At 36.1% G+C, this 17615-nt stretch overlaps 1 protein-coding gene across 2 annotated transcripts in view; it reads left to right on the top strand.

Annotated features, from left to right (window-relative positions):
• The window catches only part of DLD (dihydrolipoamide dehydrogenase), a 51776-nt gene that overhangs the window by 17821 nt on the left and 16340 nt on the right, over window positions 1–17615 (top strand). For both annotated transcript variants that reach the window (XR_012432789.1, XM_005550508.4), the window contains exons 3-9: window positions 1092–1171; window positions 1681–1749; window positions 2831–2900; window positions 4030–4130; window positions 4427–4570; window positions 5341–5442; window positions 16585–16775. Coding sequence is in view for 1 of the 2 variants with exons in the window: in XM_005550508.4 (XP_005550565.3) it covers window positions 1092–1171; window positions 1681–1749; window positions 2831–2900; window positions 4030–4130; window positions 4427–4570; window positions 5341–5442; window positions 16585–16775 (757 nt within the window). In the remaining variant the exon portion in view is untranslated. The remainder of the gene's footprint in view (window positions 1–1091; window positions 1172–1680; window positions 1750–2830; window positions 2901–4029; window positions 4131–4426; window positions 4571–5340; window positions 5443–16584; window positions 16776–17615) is intronic.

The raw sequence follows: 17615 nt of genomic DNA on the forward strand, positions 1-17615 counted from the left end.
CTCCTAAGGATACTGATCAAAATTAATTTTCTTTTTTTTTTTTTTTTTTTGAGACGGAGTCTTGCTGTGTCACCCAGGTTGGAGTGCAGTGGCGCGATCTCGGCTCACTGCAAGCTCCGCCTCCCGGGTTTACGCCATTCTCCTGCCTCAGCCTCCGAGTAGCTGGGACTACAGGCGCCCGCCACCACGCCGGCTAGTTTTTCGTATTTTTAGTAGAGACGGGGTTTCACCATGTTAGCCAGGATGGTCTCGATCTCCTGACTTCGTGATCCACCCGCCTCGGCCTCCCAAAGTACTGGGATTACAGGCTTGAGCCACCGCGCCCGGCCTCAAAATTAATTTTCAATTTTTTATCTTTATTTGAAAAATAGCCACAGTAGTTAATTGAATATTCTGGTTAGCCTATTATCTTAAAGTATACAAAAAATATCAATATGCAAGTTCAAAACATATTTGTTAAATATTACGTGGAAGCTGTTTTTTCCCTCATATTTCAGAAGTTAAGGACCTGAAAAAGGTAATAGGTCTTAAATTTATTGGAAATATTAAAGCATTATATAAAATTATCTTATTTAATTCTAATATCATTCATTGAAGGCAGTGTTTTCATCCCCATATTACAGAAAGGTTAAGTCATTTGGTCAAGTTCACACAACTAATCATTGGCAGTGCTGAGATTTGAAGCCCAGAATGTCAGATTCCAAAGCTCAGGCTCTTTGCTTCATACATACTTGTCTTCCAGTATCACTAAATTCCTGTCAGTTATTAAATCAATAGAATTTAGGAAGGTCAGTGGATACAATGTTAGTATTACAGAACTCAGTTGTGTTTCTGCATGTTGTAATGAATAGAAAATAATAGAAAATGAAATTTAAGATAACAGAAAATGAAATTTGAATATTTATGCCATTTTTCAGTAGCATCAAAGAGCATGAAGTAGTAGTAATAAAATAGTGCAGAAACTATGTAGAAAATGCTGATTTGTACTCTAAGAGATTTAAGTATTGGGTTATTTGTTTGCTCTTCCAAAGAGCTCTTTTTGGTAACTATTAAGCAATTTACTATTTTATATCAATTTGCTTTTATTGTAGTTGATGCTGATGTAACAGTTATAGGTTCTGGTCCTGGAGGATATGTTGCTGCTATTAAAGCTGCCCAGTTAGGCTTCAAGGTAAGGTTTGAACTCCAACTAAGTATTGATTTATTTTAATTTGGGAAGGGTTGATCATGTGTATAAAGTACTTTGCAGGCAAAAACATGGTAAATACTTTCTTAACTCTATAAATAACTTGTAAGCCTGAGACTAATAAAGATTAGGTTCATTTGGTTATAGTATTCTCTTGGAATGGAAAGTGAAATCTATTAGTTTTCTTCTCTTCCCAGTACTTTTCATTTTGACTTCTAATCACACTTTGGAAGATACGGTGATGGAACTAAAAGCGTATATTTGGTAATGTTAAGCACACAAAAATATCTTTTAGAATAATTCACTTTTGGGTTAGCCCAAAAGAGTTTATTATTATTCAAATGGTAAATTATAAAGGACTACATATTTTAGTCTCTGTGAAAACACAGCTCAAATAGCTTGTTTTGTAGACAAATTAAGACATATATTTGGAATTTTAGTGATCTGAAACATTGGGGTTATGTGCAGTTAAATAATATTTTCTTTGGTTGTAGACAGTCTGCGTTGAGAAAAATGAAACACTTGGTGGAACGTGCTTGAATGTTGGTTGTATTCCTTCTAAGGTGAGCATATGTTTTGTACAGCGCAGAGATTGTTTTTGGCTAGCAACCAACTAGAAGGATGGATTGAGACTAGATTAGACAAATACACTTGTTAAAAAACAATCCAAGTTGTGGCACATTTCACACAGAGAAAAAAAAGAATGATAAAAAACACACTTCTCTTTTGTAAAACTTAAAGAGTGCTGTCACTATTCTGCCGCTCATTCCTGAAATAGCTTCCTTGTCTCAGAATGCCTAGCTTTCCATTCAGACAGACTCTGATGTTCTAGTTTTTTCTCTTTATCTTTCCTTTACCAATGTAACAGATAATAGATAGTAAGTAAATTATTCTTTTAGGTCCTTTATGTATGTAAATATGACTGCCTTTTTCACCTGCCACCCTGAAGTGTGTACTTATGCCTTTACTTTTAAAGAAAGTAAAAGTCTTTTTCATTCTTGTTTGTTGAATGTTTTTCACATCATTATTGTCTGTCTTTGATTAATAAGAGAAACTGAATGGGTGTAGTCCCATATACTATTCCATGTAGAGAATGCCATGTCTTTTTTTTTAACTTCTTTTTAAATTTTTATTGTAAAGTGATAGATTACAATTGTATATATTTATGGCATACAAAGTGGTGTTATGATTTATGACTATAATGTGGAATAATTTGGTCAAGCTAATTAACGTATTCATTACCTACCATTTTTGTGGTGAGAACATTTGAAAGAGAATATCGGCTGGGCGCGGTGGCTCACGCCTGTAATCCCAGCACTTTGGGAGGCCGAGGCGGGCAGATCACCTGAGGTCAGGAGTTCAAGACCAGCCTGACCAACATGGAGAAACCCCATCTCTACTAAAAATACAAAATTAGCCAGGTGTGGTGGCGCATGCCTGTAGTCTGAGGGAGAATTGCTTGAGCCCGGGAGGCGGAGGTTGTGGTGAGCCAAGATCGCACTATTGCACTCCAGCTTGGGCAAAAAGAGCGAAACTCCGTCTCAAAAAATAAAAAGAAAGAGACTATCATTTCATAAGTGCTTTTTGATTATTTGAAGTCTATGCATGAATATTTGATAATTTAATCTTTTTAATTTCCTTTAGGCTTTATTGAACAACTCTCATTATTACCATATGGCCCATGGAAAAGATTTTGCATCTAGAGGAATTGAAAGTAAGTATACTTTTCATACTTAATGACATAGCCAGACTGCTTGACTTGGCTCTTCTGTCTAAAGACTTAAATGTGTCTAATGTATGTATAATAGATGTTTAGTGAAGGAAGAGTAAAATAAAGAATCTCAAAAATTTGGAGAGATTTACTTAAAAAGGAAGGCCTAAGTCCAGATTTCTCCCAGCCAAGTATAACCAAGCCTAACTCTGCAAATCCAGATTTCTACCATTATATCTTCTGTTCCTTTGCCAACTTTTTCCTGAGGTTTGCCTTTATGTGTTTTTGAAGAGTCAGTTTTCATTTCCTGAAACCTGGAGATCACTGAGAAGGCTGGATTCCTGAGTACTATGGGGAGATAGAGGAAGGAAGGAAGGCCCACTTAAGCTTTTGGTAGTAGAAAAATTAGAGAGAAAGAGTGAGGCATAGCGGAAAAGGAAAAGGACATTTCATAACATATCTTGTCTCCTGACATACTTTTTGAGCTGTTTTAATCTTTTGTCTCCACTTATTGTTGTTGGTAGGTACTTCCAGAAAGGTAGTCTCTTCTGGGCAGGACCTAGTCATAACCTTGGGTTGTTACTTTTCCTTCATTTGTTTCTTTACAGAGGTAGGTTTGAGGGGCTACTTACAGGCAGTCCATTGGATATAGAGATGATGTGTATGCACTAAATCATATAGAATATCATACTAGATGAAAAATGGAATGATGTAAAGAAAGAAGAGCTAGGGGTAGTCGGGAGACCTGCATTGTAGGCAAGGCTTTTACATCCTAGCTCTGTGACCCTGGGTAAATCAGAAATCTTTCAGTCTCTTTTTCCTTATCTCTAAGATATGTGTTGGTTGTTACGTGAGGTACTTTCTAAGATACCCTTCTTACCTCTAAAGTTTAATTGAGTTGAGCATTTTTATCCAATACTGTTGCTTCAGAGTTCTCTTCTGAGTTGAATGAGTGATTAAAACCTAGGTGATTAAACTTTGTCAGCCATAATTTATAAGTTATTACATTTTGAAACTTTAATACTGGCTTTTATGAGCATTAGGTTGAAATTTTCCAGTTGGTGAGTGGAAAACACTGCACAGTGCTTCAAGAATTTAACTAAGGACTAAAGATTAATTTAACAAATTACAGTGTCCGAAGTTCGCTTGAATTTAGACAAGATGATGGAGCAGAAGAGTACTGCAGTAAAAGCTTTAACAGGTGGAATTGCCCACTTATTCAAACAGAATAAGGTCAGTGTTTAATATTCAGATTTCTGCTTTACTTTGAATACACATTAAACTTTGCATTATGGAGTGATGATATTTGAACTTGGTTACAGGGGAATATTTATTTAATTTAAAATAGCTTGCTAACCTGAAATAGATTTCCCTGACATATATCACATGTTTTGCTGCATGGTGTAGCATTACTGAGTAAGGAAGCATTTTGTTTTAGATAAATTATTTACAGAGTAATTTTTCCTTGGAATGATTCATCAAACAAATTACTTTAAACTTTGCGAATTTATAAACATTATTTCATAAAGGTTATTCATGTCAATGGATATGGAAAGATAACTGGCAAAAATCAAGTCACTGCTACGAAAGTTGATGGCGGCACTCAGGTTGTTGATACAAAGAACATTCTTATAGCTACGGGTTCAGAAGTTACTCCTTTTCCTGGAATCACGGTATTTATGCTTCGTAATTTACAACCATTACAATTTTTCTTTAGAAATATGTTTTATAAATTATTTATGCTATTTGTGAACTTTGAATGAGAGATTTCTGACTGAAATACTATATTTTGATGGTCATTCAGCTTTGGGAAGTTACCTGTCTTTATTCTGCAGTGATTTTGACCAGCTATAGAACACTTTATATTAAGATATGTTTGAGTACAGTATGAAGTTAAAATTGACCATTGTGTTTGGAATATTGGAGGATAAAATTTAAAGTCAGCATTTTTAATGGGATTTGATGAAATTAGGTATATAGATACCTCAAAACAAATAAATGACGTAGGATTTTTAGTGATTCTGCTGAGATCACAGTTTATAAATACATTTATCTCTTCATATCCTTCGTGGATTGGTTCCAGGACCCCCCCTTGGATACCAAAACCCACAGATGCTCAAGTGCCTTACATAAAATGACATAGTATTTGCATATAATCTGCATACTTCCTCCTGTATACTTTAAGTCATCTCTAGGTTACTTATAATACCTAATACACTGTAAATGCTATGCAAGTAGTTCTTACACCGTATTGTTTAGGGAATAATGACAAAAAAAACCCATCTGTACATGTTTGGTACAGATGCAGCCATCAATTTTTTTTCTGAATATTTTTCAGTGCATGGTTGGTTAAATCTGCAAATTCAGAACCCATGGATATGGAGGGTCGACTGTACTAGGTTTTTTCAGATTATTTTGATTATATCTTTTGTTTTTCTTACAGATTGATGAAGATACAATAGTGTCATCTACAGGTGCTTTATCTTTAAAAAAAGTTCCAGAAAAGATGGTTGTTATTGGTGCAGGAGTAATAGGTGTAGAATTGGTAAGTGTTATCTTTCTGCTTCTTATTACCTCCTTGGAGTTGGAAGGGACTTAAAGGTCACCTTTTTGATTCTTTGTATAACATTATAGGCTGATCAGCATTGAGTTTTGCTTGAACACTTCTAGTAAAAAAGAGTTTACTTTTGTTTTTTTCAAGACAGCCTATTTATTTACTCATTTAGAATGTTGTTCTTTATTTTAGTCTGTTTCCTTGTACCTTCCACCCTCCTATTTCCTAGAACTGGTCTAATTCTTTTTTAATATGACAGCCATTCAGATATTTGAGGACAGCTTTTATCCTGAGCAAATTGCATTCCAGATAAAGATTATTCTCTTTACCACGACATACATGATTTGGCTCTTCCCTTCTCTGTCCTCATCTTTATGCCTCTTAGATTTTAGAAATGTCAAACTACTTGCATTTCTCTGAACACCATGTTATTTTAGACCTTCTGTCTGCCTTGTTCTCCCTTCTTGTCCATTTGGCAGCTTTCCACACAATTCCAATGACCTCCCTCCATTTTAGAGCCACTGTGCCTTGTAATCACCAGGAATTGCTCTACTTCTGAAATATTACATTCAGATGTTTTATTATCTAACCATGACCTCCTTTCCTCTTTTACTCAGTTATTCCTAGTGGACTTTGTACCCTTTTTTAGGTTTTCTAGTCCATGGATCTACTTTCTTGCGATCTGCCCTTTCTAGTCTTGACTGCGTTCCTGATCAGCTTAGATGCCATAGTCCATCACTTTAACCACACTCTTACAGGTGTCCTTGAGTTGCTTGCCTCACTGTTCTGTCATATCTGCTTGGCAAAACTCTAGTTCTGGTTGAATGCAGCAGTCTGCCCTTTTTATGCTATTTCCAGGCTATTGACTGCACCTGGAGAAAAACACACTCTACACATTGGTACTTGTATTAATTCTTGGCACAAACCTAAACAAGAACCTCAGCCTTGCTGACAGTTTATTATTTCCTAAGATGGTACACTGCCCTGGTCTCTGCAATGGCCATTTTCATTTTCTACTCTTCTCAAATCTCTGCTTGTATACTGTCTTCTCTGCCTGTGGATGACCTTGTCTTTTAAATATTACATAAAAGAGAAATCATCAGATGAGAACTCCCTCAAGTTGATGTCCTAAATTTGAAAATGCTTTTACCTGTTATTACACCTATCCTTTTGATTATCTCTCCTCTTACTATGGAAATGCCATTTTCCCTAAGACAATCCCTTTACTTATGCTTGGTAGCGCATCATCTGCCTTTTCAGAGACTTGTTTTGTGATTTTTATTCTTGTATTTTTCAGTCTTCAGACTCTTTCCTTCTCATTTACAGTTTCATGTGCTGCTATGTGTGCACCTGTGTACCATACACATGCTCAGATGCATTTGCAGTCATTAACACAGATTTGTGTGCACATAAATACTCCTTCTCTTGGTCCCATGTCCTTCTTGAGTTACCAATTTTGTTCACACTTTTCCTTCAAAACCCAGCTTCTCAAAAGAGTTGTCCATGCTTTATTTCATCAACTTCCACTCACTCCTCAGTCTATGGCTTGTGCCAGTCAATTGATTGCTCTTGGGGCATGAATCCATTTATTGCTCAGTCTGGTGGAATAATTTCTTCACTGCTTTATTTGGCAGTAATTAGCATTGCTGATTTTCTTGCCTTTGAAACTCTTTCCCTAACTTCTGCGATTTCATAGTCTTCCATTTTTACATCTGCTCTTTGAGCTGAATTCTCCATATTATGCAAGTCCCCTTTCTTAGGCTTCCCTTTAATTGTTAGTAGTTTTCTTTTTTTCTTTCTTTTTTTTTTTTTGAGTCCAGGTCTTGCTCTGTCACCCAGGCTGGAGTGCAGCGGCACCATCTTGGCTCACTGCAACTTCCGCCTCCCAAGTTCAAGCGATTCTCCTGCCTCAGCCTCCCTAGTAGCTGAGACTACAGGCGCCCACCACCATGTCAGGCTAATTTTTGTACTTTTAGTAGAGACAGGATTTCACCACATTGGCCAAGCTGGTCTCGAACTCCTGACCTTGTGATCTGCCCGCCTCGGCCTCCTACTAAAGTGCTAGGATTACAGGTGTGAGCCACCATGCCTGGCCAATTGTTAATATTACTCTAGATTCTATCTCAGGGTTCTGTCCTAGACCTTTTTTTGCCTTTCTACAGAATATTCTCTTCACTCTCACCTCAGTTGCCTAAGGACTACAGATGTCTGCAGCCTGATCCTTTCTCTTTGCCTCTAGACTTTTATATCTGAATGTCTATTTGAGAGTCTCACAGGCACTCTATTTATTCATTAAATGTATAACTTAACCTTTCTTTCCCCATCCTACTCCCACTCCCTACCTCAAACAAACAAAACCAAACCTAATTCTCTTCTGGCATTTCCCACCTCAGTGAGTGGTACTGCTGTTTATATAAAGTCCTAAGCAAGAAGTTTGGGACTTACATATGATTTTTCCTGTGCCCTCCCCCCGTATCACTCAGTCACTGGGTACACACACACACACACACACACGGAGTATATTTACTTCTCTTTATTCATCTACCTAGATAGATTAGTTCAGGCCAGTGTCATGTCTTGCGCTAGGTCTTCCTGGCTTCTTTCATCTTTTTCTAATCCTCCTCATTGTGGCTGGAGTGATTTTTTTGTAACACAGATTTAACCATGTTCCTTCTCTGCTTAACACCCTTCAACAGCTTACTATTACTATTAGGATAAATTCAAACTCTTTGCTGTTTAAAGACCAGCATGATGTGGCACCAGCTTATATCTCTAGCCTTTTTTCTAGCTCCCCCCCGCTCTCAAACTCTGTACTAGTATATTGAAATATTAGTTCCTGAACAAGCCAAGTTCCTTGGTCTTATCTTTAGCCCTTCCTCTGTTAGGAACATTTCCCTCTACCAGTCCCTGCACTCTTGTGAGCCCCTCCCTGACTACCCTAAATGTCTTTAGGTATTCTTGTCGAGTGTTCCATTGTGCTGCATACTTCTGTTTCTTACAGTATTTATCTTACTTTCTTGGTATTACAGGTTGAACGTCCCAAATCTGAAAAACAAAAATCCAAAATGCTCCAAAATCTGAAACTTTCTGACTGTCAACATGACACTCAAAGGAAGTGCTCACTGGAACATTTCAGGTTCAAACTTTCAAATTGGGAATGCTCAACTGAGCAAGTATATAATGCAGATATTCCAATAACTGGAAAAATATCCAGAATTTGAAACACTGTGGTCCCAAGCATTTTGGATAAGAGATATTCAACCTGTACTTGTTCTCTTCTCTCTCTTTCATTGAAACATAAACTCCATGAGGGCAGAGATCATAGCTGTTTGATTCACTGTCTTTAGCATGTAGCACAGTAGCTGATATATGTAATAAGTACTTACATATTAGCTTTTATTATTGTTGCCCATTTTTGATAGGATAAATACCTTTCAAAAATCAGCTTAGGCTGGGCATGGTGGCTTATGCCTGTAATCCCAGCACTTTGGGAGGCTGGGGCAGGCAGATTGCTTAAGCCCAGGAGTTTGAGACCAGCCTGGGCAACAATGTGAGACCTTATCTTTACAAAAAATATAAAAAATGAGCTGGGCACGGTGGTGTGTGCCTGTGGTCCCAGCTACTCAGGAGGCTGAGATGGGAGAATCACTTAAACCTGGGAGTTTGAGGCTGTAGTGAGCTGGGATCATGCCACTGCACTCCATCCTGGGCAAAAGAGCGAGACCCTGTCCCAAAAAAACCCCAAAAACAAAAATCAGCTTTTAAGTTACCTTTTTAGTGAAGAATTCTTTCTTCTAAGAAAGCTCAAGTCTTTCATTGTTTGAGTCCTTAGTATAATGTATCTACATTTCCATAGTACCCACTAATAATTGCATTTATTTGTCCATGGCTGACTTTCCTGTAAGACCAAAGCTCCTTGAAGGCAGGACTGAATTTTTAATTCCTATTTAAATCTCCATTGGTTTTCTTAATGTTTAGTACTTAGGTCTCATGGATAATAGGTCTGTTATTTTGTCATCAACCTTTGGATCCTGTCCAGTCCGTCAAGAAAACTTGTAATCTGGCCGGGCGCGGTGGCTCACGCCTGTAATCCCAGCACTTTGGGAGGCCGAGGCGGGCAGATCACGAGGTCAAGAGGTCGAGACCATCCTGGCTAACACAGTGAAACCCCGTCTCTACTAAAAATACAAAAAATTAGCTGGGTGTGGTGGCGGGAGCCTGTAGTCCCAGCTACTTGGGAGGCTGAGGCAGGAGAATGGCGTGAACCCGAGAGGTGGAGCTTGCAGTGAGCCAAGATCACGCCACTGCACTTCAGCCTGGGGAACAAAGCAAGACTCCATCTCAAAAAGAAAAAGAAAGCTTGTAATCTAAACATGTTCAGGGTTGTAGAGAGTACTTCTTTTGATATGTGTAGTGTACTTCTTATAATGTAATCCTTTAAAATCAGTTTAGTTGTTTTTATAAAGCAGACATTGAGCTTATGTTCAGATAAAAACCACATTCTTTGCATTTGGAATTCTGATTTTCTAAACCTAAGTGACTTTGAACCTTTATTCTTGCTTTAATTTAATCTTGTTCACTCGCACTCATTATTTCAATCTATATCTTAGTCTTGATTCTGTCATTCTTGTACTTAACTGCTTTTACTTTTCATAGTTCATAAATTTTGGAAGTACGACAATTAAGGCACGCAGTCCCATCGTCTGGTCCGATCTTGGTTAAGCAAACTTCCGTTGTCATTCACATCATTAGTACAAATTTTTGACCAGGATGAAATATTGAAAGCCATCTGACAGTACAGTCTTTCATCAGTTATAAACACCTTTGATGTTTATTCGTCTTCATTTCTCCATCAAATCTACAAGGATATCATGAGATTTTCTTAAATTTTTTTTTTAACACCTTGCTGATACCAAAATATACTACATTAACCAGTCCAGAAACCCTTCAGAAAGTAAGAGTGGTTAACGTGACCTGTTTGGAACACTTGTGTTAGTGTCTAATGATTGTGAAACCAGCTGATTAATAATGTCTTCTAGTGTTTAGCAGAATCTCTTCTTTTCCATTTTTGAAAATTTAGGCATATTTGCCTGTCTGCCACCTTTTGGCAGTTCCCTTGTGCTAAGTTCCCAGAGTTCACTGAGAGTGCCTGTATTGTCAATGGTTTTTTTTTTTTTTTTTTTTTTTTTTTTGAGACGGAGTCTCGCTCCGTAGCCCAGGCTGGAATACAGTGGCATATGATCTCAGCTCACTGCAACCTCCACCTCCCAGGTCCCAGTTCAAGCAATTCTCCTGCCTCAGCCACCTGAGAAGCTGGGATTACAGGCACGCGCCACCAACCCAGCTAATTTTTCTTTGTATTTTTAGTAGAGACGGGGTTTCACCATGTTGGCCAGGCTGGTCTTGAACTCCTGACCTCATGATCCTCCTGCCTCGGCCTCCCAAAGTGCTGGGATTACAGGCGTGAGCCACCATGCCCAGCCGGGAATTAACTCTTTAAAAATGACCAGTTGTTCTTAATCTTGGGCTTTGCCTCTTGGTTAACAATATTTCTTCTGTTCATTCTACTTTGTTCTCATAGTTGGATAAAAGAAGAAAAAAGGAATAACATTTACTTTCTTTTATTGGTCATAATAATAATATCTGCAAGCAATAATTCTGTTCATCTCAGCAGTTTTGCTTTAGGTTTTGTATAAGCCTTGAGTCTTTTGACACAATGAGTTAGATATCTGTGACTGTATTGAATTAGTTTTTACATGTCTTTTTAAAAACTTAAACTTATTAGAGAATTTACTGTGTAGTCATAATGTTTATTTTCTCATAAAGATTATTCACATGACTGTATTTTTATTTTTTATATTTTGCCTTTCTTCTTCCATTCCAGTTTAGTGTAGTATTAAAGAACAAATGTTTTGGAATTGAACAGATTTAAATTTGAAATTTCAACTCTGCCTCTTACTGACTTATGTTTTTGTTAAGTTAATGAGCCACTCTGAACCAGTTGGTTTGTCATCAAAAAGGGGATAAAAATAACTAACTTAAAGGACTATTGCTGAGATTTAATACATTTAAAACACTTAATGCAGTGACTGGCATTTAGTAAGCTCTAAATAAGTGGTAGATGCTGTTGAGTTTTCGTGTCTGTAAGTATTTTAAAATCAGTTTTCCTAAAGAGTAGGGCGCTTGTCTATGCTCATCACTCCCTACTTTGAATTAGACTCCAAGATGATGTTTCTTATCATTTCCACACTCCCATTATTTCCCCTCTATTTACTCCTATCCCAGTTTCCAAGAATGGTCCTTTTTTTTTGTTTGCTTTTTAAACAGCTTTATCGAGATATAATTCACATACCAGTTCACCCATTTAAAATGTACAATTCAAAGGTTTTTAGTATATTCATAGAGTTGTACAACTGTTACCACTGTCTAACTCTAGAACATTTTCATCACCCTAAAAGAAACTTGGTACCCATTAGCAGTCATTCTCCATTTCTCCCTTTGCTCAGCCCCTGGAAACCACTAATTATACTGTGTCTATGAATTTGCCTATTCTGGGCATTTCATATAAATGGAATCATACAATATGTATTATTTTGTATCTGCTCTCTTTACATAGCATAATGTTCTTATGGTTCATCCAAGTTGTAGCATGTATCTATACTTCATTTCTTTATATGGCTAAATATCTCATTCTCTGGATATGGCACATTTTGTTTATCCATTCATCAGGGGTGGACATTTGGGTTGTTTCTACTTTCAGACTATTATGAATGACACTGCTGTGTCTATTTGTCTACAAGTTTTTGTGTGGATATCTGTTTTCATTTCTCTTGGGTATATAACTAGATGTGTAATTGTTGGGTCATATGGTAATTATTTTAACTTCAAGGAACACCGTTACACTGTTTTCCGTACAATCCCACCAGCAATGTAAATTTCTATTTGCTCCACTTTTCCACTGGTACTTGGTATTGTCATTTTTTTAAAAAATTTGAGCTGTTCTAGTGGTTGTGTAGTAGTAACTCATTGTGGGTTTTTTTTTCCCTATTTTTATTTTTTAAATTGCTACATAATAGATGTACTTTTTTCAAGGTACATGTGATAATTTGATACATTCGTATAATTAAATCAGGGTAATTAGGCTATCCATCACCTCAAACTCTTTTTTTATGATAGGAACATTGAATTATTCTCTTCTAGCTATTTTGAAATGTATAATTGATTGTTACCTATAGTCAACCCTGCATTAACACCAGCTCTTATTTCTTCTAATTGTATATTTGCACTGATTAATCAACCTCTCTTCATTCCTCTTCTCCCCCTAGCCTTCCTAGCCTCTGGTAACCATCATTCTGCTATCTCCATGAGTTCAGTTTTGTTTTTTTTTTTTAACTCCCACATATTAGAACATGCGATATTTGTCTTTTCTATGCCTAGCTTATTTCGCTGAACATGCTGTCCTTTGGTTCCATCTGTTTTGTTGCAAATGACAGAATTTCATTCTTTTTTTATGGCGGAATAATATTCCATTGTATATGTGTACCACATTTTCTTTATTTGTCTGCTGATGGACATTTGAGTTAATTCTATATCTTGGCTATTGTGAATAGTGCTGCAGTAAACATGGAGTGCAGATATTTCTTCAATATATTGATTTCCTTTCTTTCAGGTATATACCCAGTAGTGGAATTGCTGGCTCATATTGTAGTTTTATTTTTAGTTTTTTGAGGAACCTTCATACTGTTTTCCGTAGTGGCTTTACTAACTTACTTCCCACTAACAGTGTATGAGGGTTCTCCTTTCTCCACTTCCTTGTCAGCATTGCCATCTTTTTGATAAAAGCCATTTTAACTGGGGTGAGATGATAGCTCATTGTGATTTTGATTTGTATTTCTCAATTAATAATGTTGAACATTTTTTCATACATGTGTTGGCCATTTGAATGTCATCTTTTGAGAAATGTCTATTCAGATCTGGTGCTCATTTTAAAACTGGATTTTTTTTTTGAGCTCCTTATATATTCTGATTATTAATCTCTTGTCAGATGGATAGTTTGCAAATATTTTCTTCCATTCTGTGGGTTGTCTCTTTGTGAATTGTTTCCTTGGCTGTGCAAAAGTTTTTTAACTTAATGTAATCCCATTTGTCTGTTTTTGCTTTATTGCCTATACTTTTGAGGTCTTACACAATGAGTCTTTGCCCAGACCAGTGTTCTGGAGCATTTCTCCAATGTATTCTTTCAGTAATTCTATAGTTTCAGATTTTAGATTCAAGTCTTTAATCCATTTTGATTTGACTTTTGTATATGGTAAGAGATAGGGGTCTAGTCTCATTCTTCTGCATACGGTTATCCAGTTTTCCTAGCACCATTTATCGATGAGACTGCCTTTTCCTCATTGTGTTTGTGATACCTTTGTTGAAAATGAGTTAGCGGAAAATGTGTGGATTTATATTTGGGTTTTTTATTCTGTTCCATTGGTCTATGTGTCTTTTTATGACAGTATTATGTTATGCTATTTTGGTTACTACAGCTTTTTAGTAAATTTTGAAGCTGGGTAATATGATTCTTCCAGGTTTTTTTTGTTGTTGTTCAGGATTACTTTGGCAGTTGAAGAATGTCATTGGTAGTTTGATAGGGATTGCACTGAATCTGTAAATTACTTTGGGTAGTATTGTCATTTTAACGATATTAATTTTTCCAGTCCATGCTATTTTTTGTGTCCTCTTCAATTTGTTTTATCAGTGTTTTTTAGTTTTTTATGTATAGACCTTTCACATCTTTGGCTAAATTGATTCTTAGGTGTTTTATATTCTCTGTAGCTATTGCAAATGGGATTGCTTTTTTTTTTTTCTTTTTTAGATTGTCCACTATTGGTGTATATAAATGCTACTGATTTTTGTATGTTGATTTTGTATCCTGCAACTTTACTGAATTAGTTTGTAAGTTTAATAGTTTTTTGGTGGAGTCTTTAGGTTTTTCTAAATATAAGATCATATAGTCTGCACAAAAGATTAATTTGACTTCTTCCTTTCCAATTTGATTGCCCTTTGTTTCTTTCTCCTCTATAATTGCTGAGGCCAGGACTTCCAGTATTATGTTGAGAAAAGTGGTGAAAAATGAGCATTCTTATATTGTTCCAGATCTTAGAGGAAAGGCTTTCAATTTTTCCCCGTTCAGTATGATGTTGGCCGTGAGTTTGTCTTACTATTTTGAGGTGTGTCCCTTCTATATCCAGTTTTTTGAGGGTTTTTATCATGAAGGGATGTTGAATTTTTATTAAAGGCTTTTTCAGCATCTGTTGAAATGATCATATGGTTTTTGTTCTTGGTTCTGTTAATGTGACGAATCATGTTTATTGGTTTATGTATGTTGAATCATCCTTGCATCTCTGGGATGAATCCTGCTTGATCATGGTGAATGATCTTTTTAATGTGTTGTTGAATTCAGTTCATTGTGGTTTTAACTTAGATTTCTGTAATGACTTACAGGGTTGAGCATTTTTTAATGTACTTATTTGCCATCTCTGTATCTTCCCTCTTCAGACATTTGTCCATTTTTTATTGAATTTTTCTTACTGAGTTTGGAGAATTCTTTATATATTCTGGATATAAATCCCTTATCAGATAGAAGTTTTGTAATTTTTTTCCCCAGTCTGTGGCTTCTGTTTTTGTGTTCTCAATGTTATCTAAAACTTTCTAATTTTGATGAGGTCCAATTTATCATTTTTCTTTTATGGATTGTGCTTTTGGTGTTACATCAAAGAAATCTTTGCCTAACTCAAGGTCAATTCTAGGATTTCCTCTCCTAGGTGTTCTTCTAGAAGTTTCATAGTATTGGTTTTTTTTTTTTTTTTTTTTTTTTTTTTTTGAGACGGAGTCTCGCTGTGTCTCCCAGGCTGGAGTGCAGTGGCGTGATCTCGGCTCACTGCAAGCTCCGCCTCCCGGGTTCACGCCATTCTCCCACCTCAGCCTCCCAAGTAGCTGAGACTACAGGCACCCGCCACCACGCCCGGCTAGTTTTTTGTATTTTTAGTAGAGACGGGGTTTCACCATGTTAGCCAGGATAGTCTCGATCTCCTGACTTCGTGATCCACCCGCCTCGGCCTCCCAAAGTACTGGGATTACAGGCTTGAGCCACCGCGCCCGGCCAGTATTGGGTTTTACATTTAGGTCCATGATCCATTTTGAGTTAACTTTTATATGTACATAGTGTTAGATTTTTAGTGTCACTGTATTGCCTCTAGTTAACTCAGTCTTCATACCAGAAATTCATGAGATTTTTTAAATGAATGCCCACACCTAATTTAGGGAAGGTAAACTTGTATAGTTCATTTGAATTACCAGATGGTTTTAGTATACATTCTTGCAAAGGATATGTTCATGGTTTTTCATATTTAATGCTGTGAAATTATGTTTATCTTGCCAGTTATGTATTGTTTAATATATAATTGTTTAGAAGTTATGCTAATTTTCAAAATGTTAAAGTAAACTGGCGTTCAGTTTAAATTATAATTTGAATGAAAAAGTAAAAATTTGTCCTTTGTTGAGAAAAGAAAATAGGAAGCCAGTTTAATATTCTGCAAACATCAGTGATTCGTAGCCTACTTCCTTTTCCTCAAGACCTTTGCACTTGCTGTTTCCCTCTGCCTAGAACAACACTTAACTAGATAGTTCATTGCCTCATTCTTTCAAGTTTTGTGCAAATGTCACTCCCAGTGAGGCTTTCCCCAACCGTGCTATTCAAAATTGTAATCCCGTTAATCAGTAGTCCCAGTTCTACTTCCTGTTTTATTTTTCTTGTAGCACTTTATTCTCTGTTATGAACTTTACGTATTTGTCTATGTCCCCTGCCAGAATATAAGATCCTTGAGAACAGAGATTTTAGCTTTGTTCACTGATGTATGCCTAGAAGCTAAAATATTGCCTAGCATGTAGTATTCAACAGATATTGAATGAATAAGTTAATAAATGTATGAAGTTATACATATTTAACACAGGGTTAATTTTAAACCTCAGAGCTTCTCATAGGAACATACTAGTGAAAGAAGAAAATATTTTACAATAAATTATTAAGATGATTTCATAAACATTTGCTATAGAAACTTTTATGATTATTGGGGTTTTTATTTGCAGGGTTCAGTTTGGCAAAGACTTGGTGCAGATGTGACAGCAGTTGAATTTTTAGGTCATGTAGGTGGAGTTGGAATTGATATGGAGATATCTAAAAACTTTCAACGCATCCTTCAAAAACAGGGGTTTAAATTTAAATTGAATACAAAGGTTACTGGTGCTACCAAGAAGTCAGATGGAAAAATTGATGTTTCGTAAGTATACATCATTTGTTTTTGATGTAGCATCCCTGTCTTGTTTCTTGAAGCAAAACACTCAAGTTTCAAAATCAGCTTAGCAAATACAGGTTTTTTTCTAACGTAAGGTCATTTTATTACTTAATATCACTCAGTTGCTTATCAAATTATTGCATTAGCACATTGAAATTTATGATTAGGTTAATGCTAGAAAGATTAATCCAATATTCTCATTGTTGTACCTTCTTATAGTGTATTCAGAAAAATTTAAATTCCCAATATTCAATAAAATTGAACCAATATTTTTTGGCAGATATATGGGGAAATCAGTAATAAAAGATTGTTTACTATACGTCTGGTACTCTACTGATTAAATACTTTAGCGGCATTTCACATATTTAATGAATTAGTTCTTAAATAAATATTTAAATTAAATAGTTAATAGTATTTAAATAGTTTAATAACTAACTTTTACTCAAAGATAAGAAGCTGAATTCATTGACTTAATTAATGACTAACTTGCCACACAGCTAGTGAGTGGCAGTCAGTAGTTGAATTTGGATTTTTGTGACCCAGAGACCGTATTCTTAACTGCTGTTTTATTATACTGTGGTTTTTGTGAGATTTTAATAATGGACCTCTAGATTTTAATGATAAATCTCTTTCATTGTCTGAGTCTTATGTTTGCATTCAAATAACTTATATTGTTAAAAATGTCATCAGTGCTGGCTGGGTGTGGTGGCTCACACCTGTAATCCCAGCACTTTGGGAGATCGAGGTGGGTGGATCATGAGATCAGGAGATCAAGACTAGCTTGGCCAACGTGGTAAAACCCCATCTCTACTAAAAATATAAAAA

Source organism: Macaca fascicularis, chromosome 3, assembly GCF_037993035.2.
Source record: "Macaca fascicularis isolate 582-1 chromosome 3, T2T-MFA8v1.1".
NCBI lineage: Eukaryota > Metazoa > Chordata > Mammalia > Primates > Cercopithecidae > Macaca > Macaca fascicularis.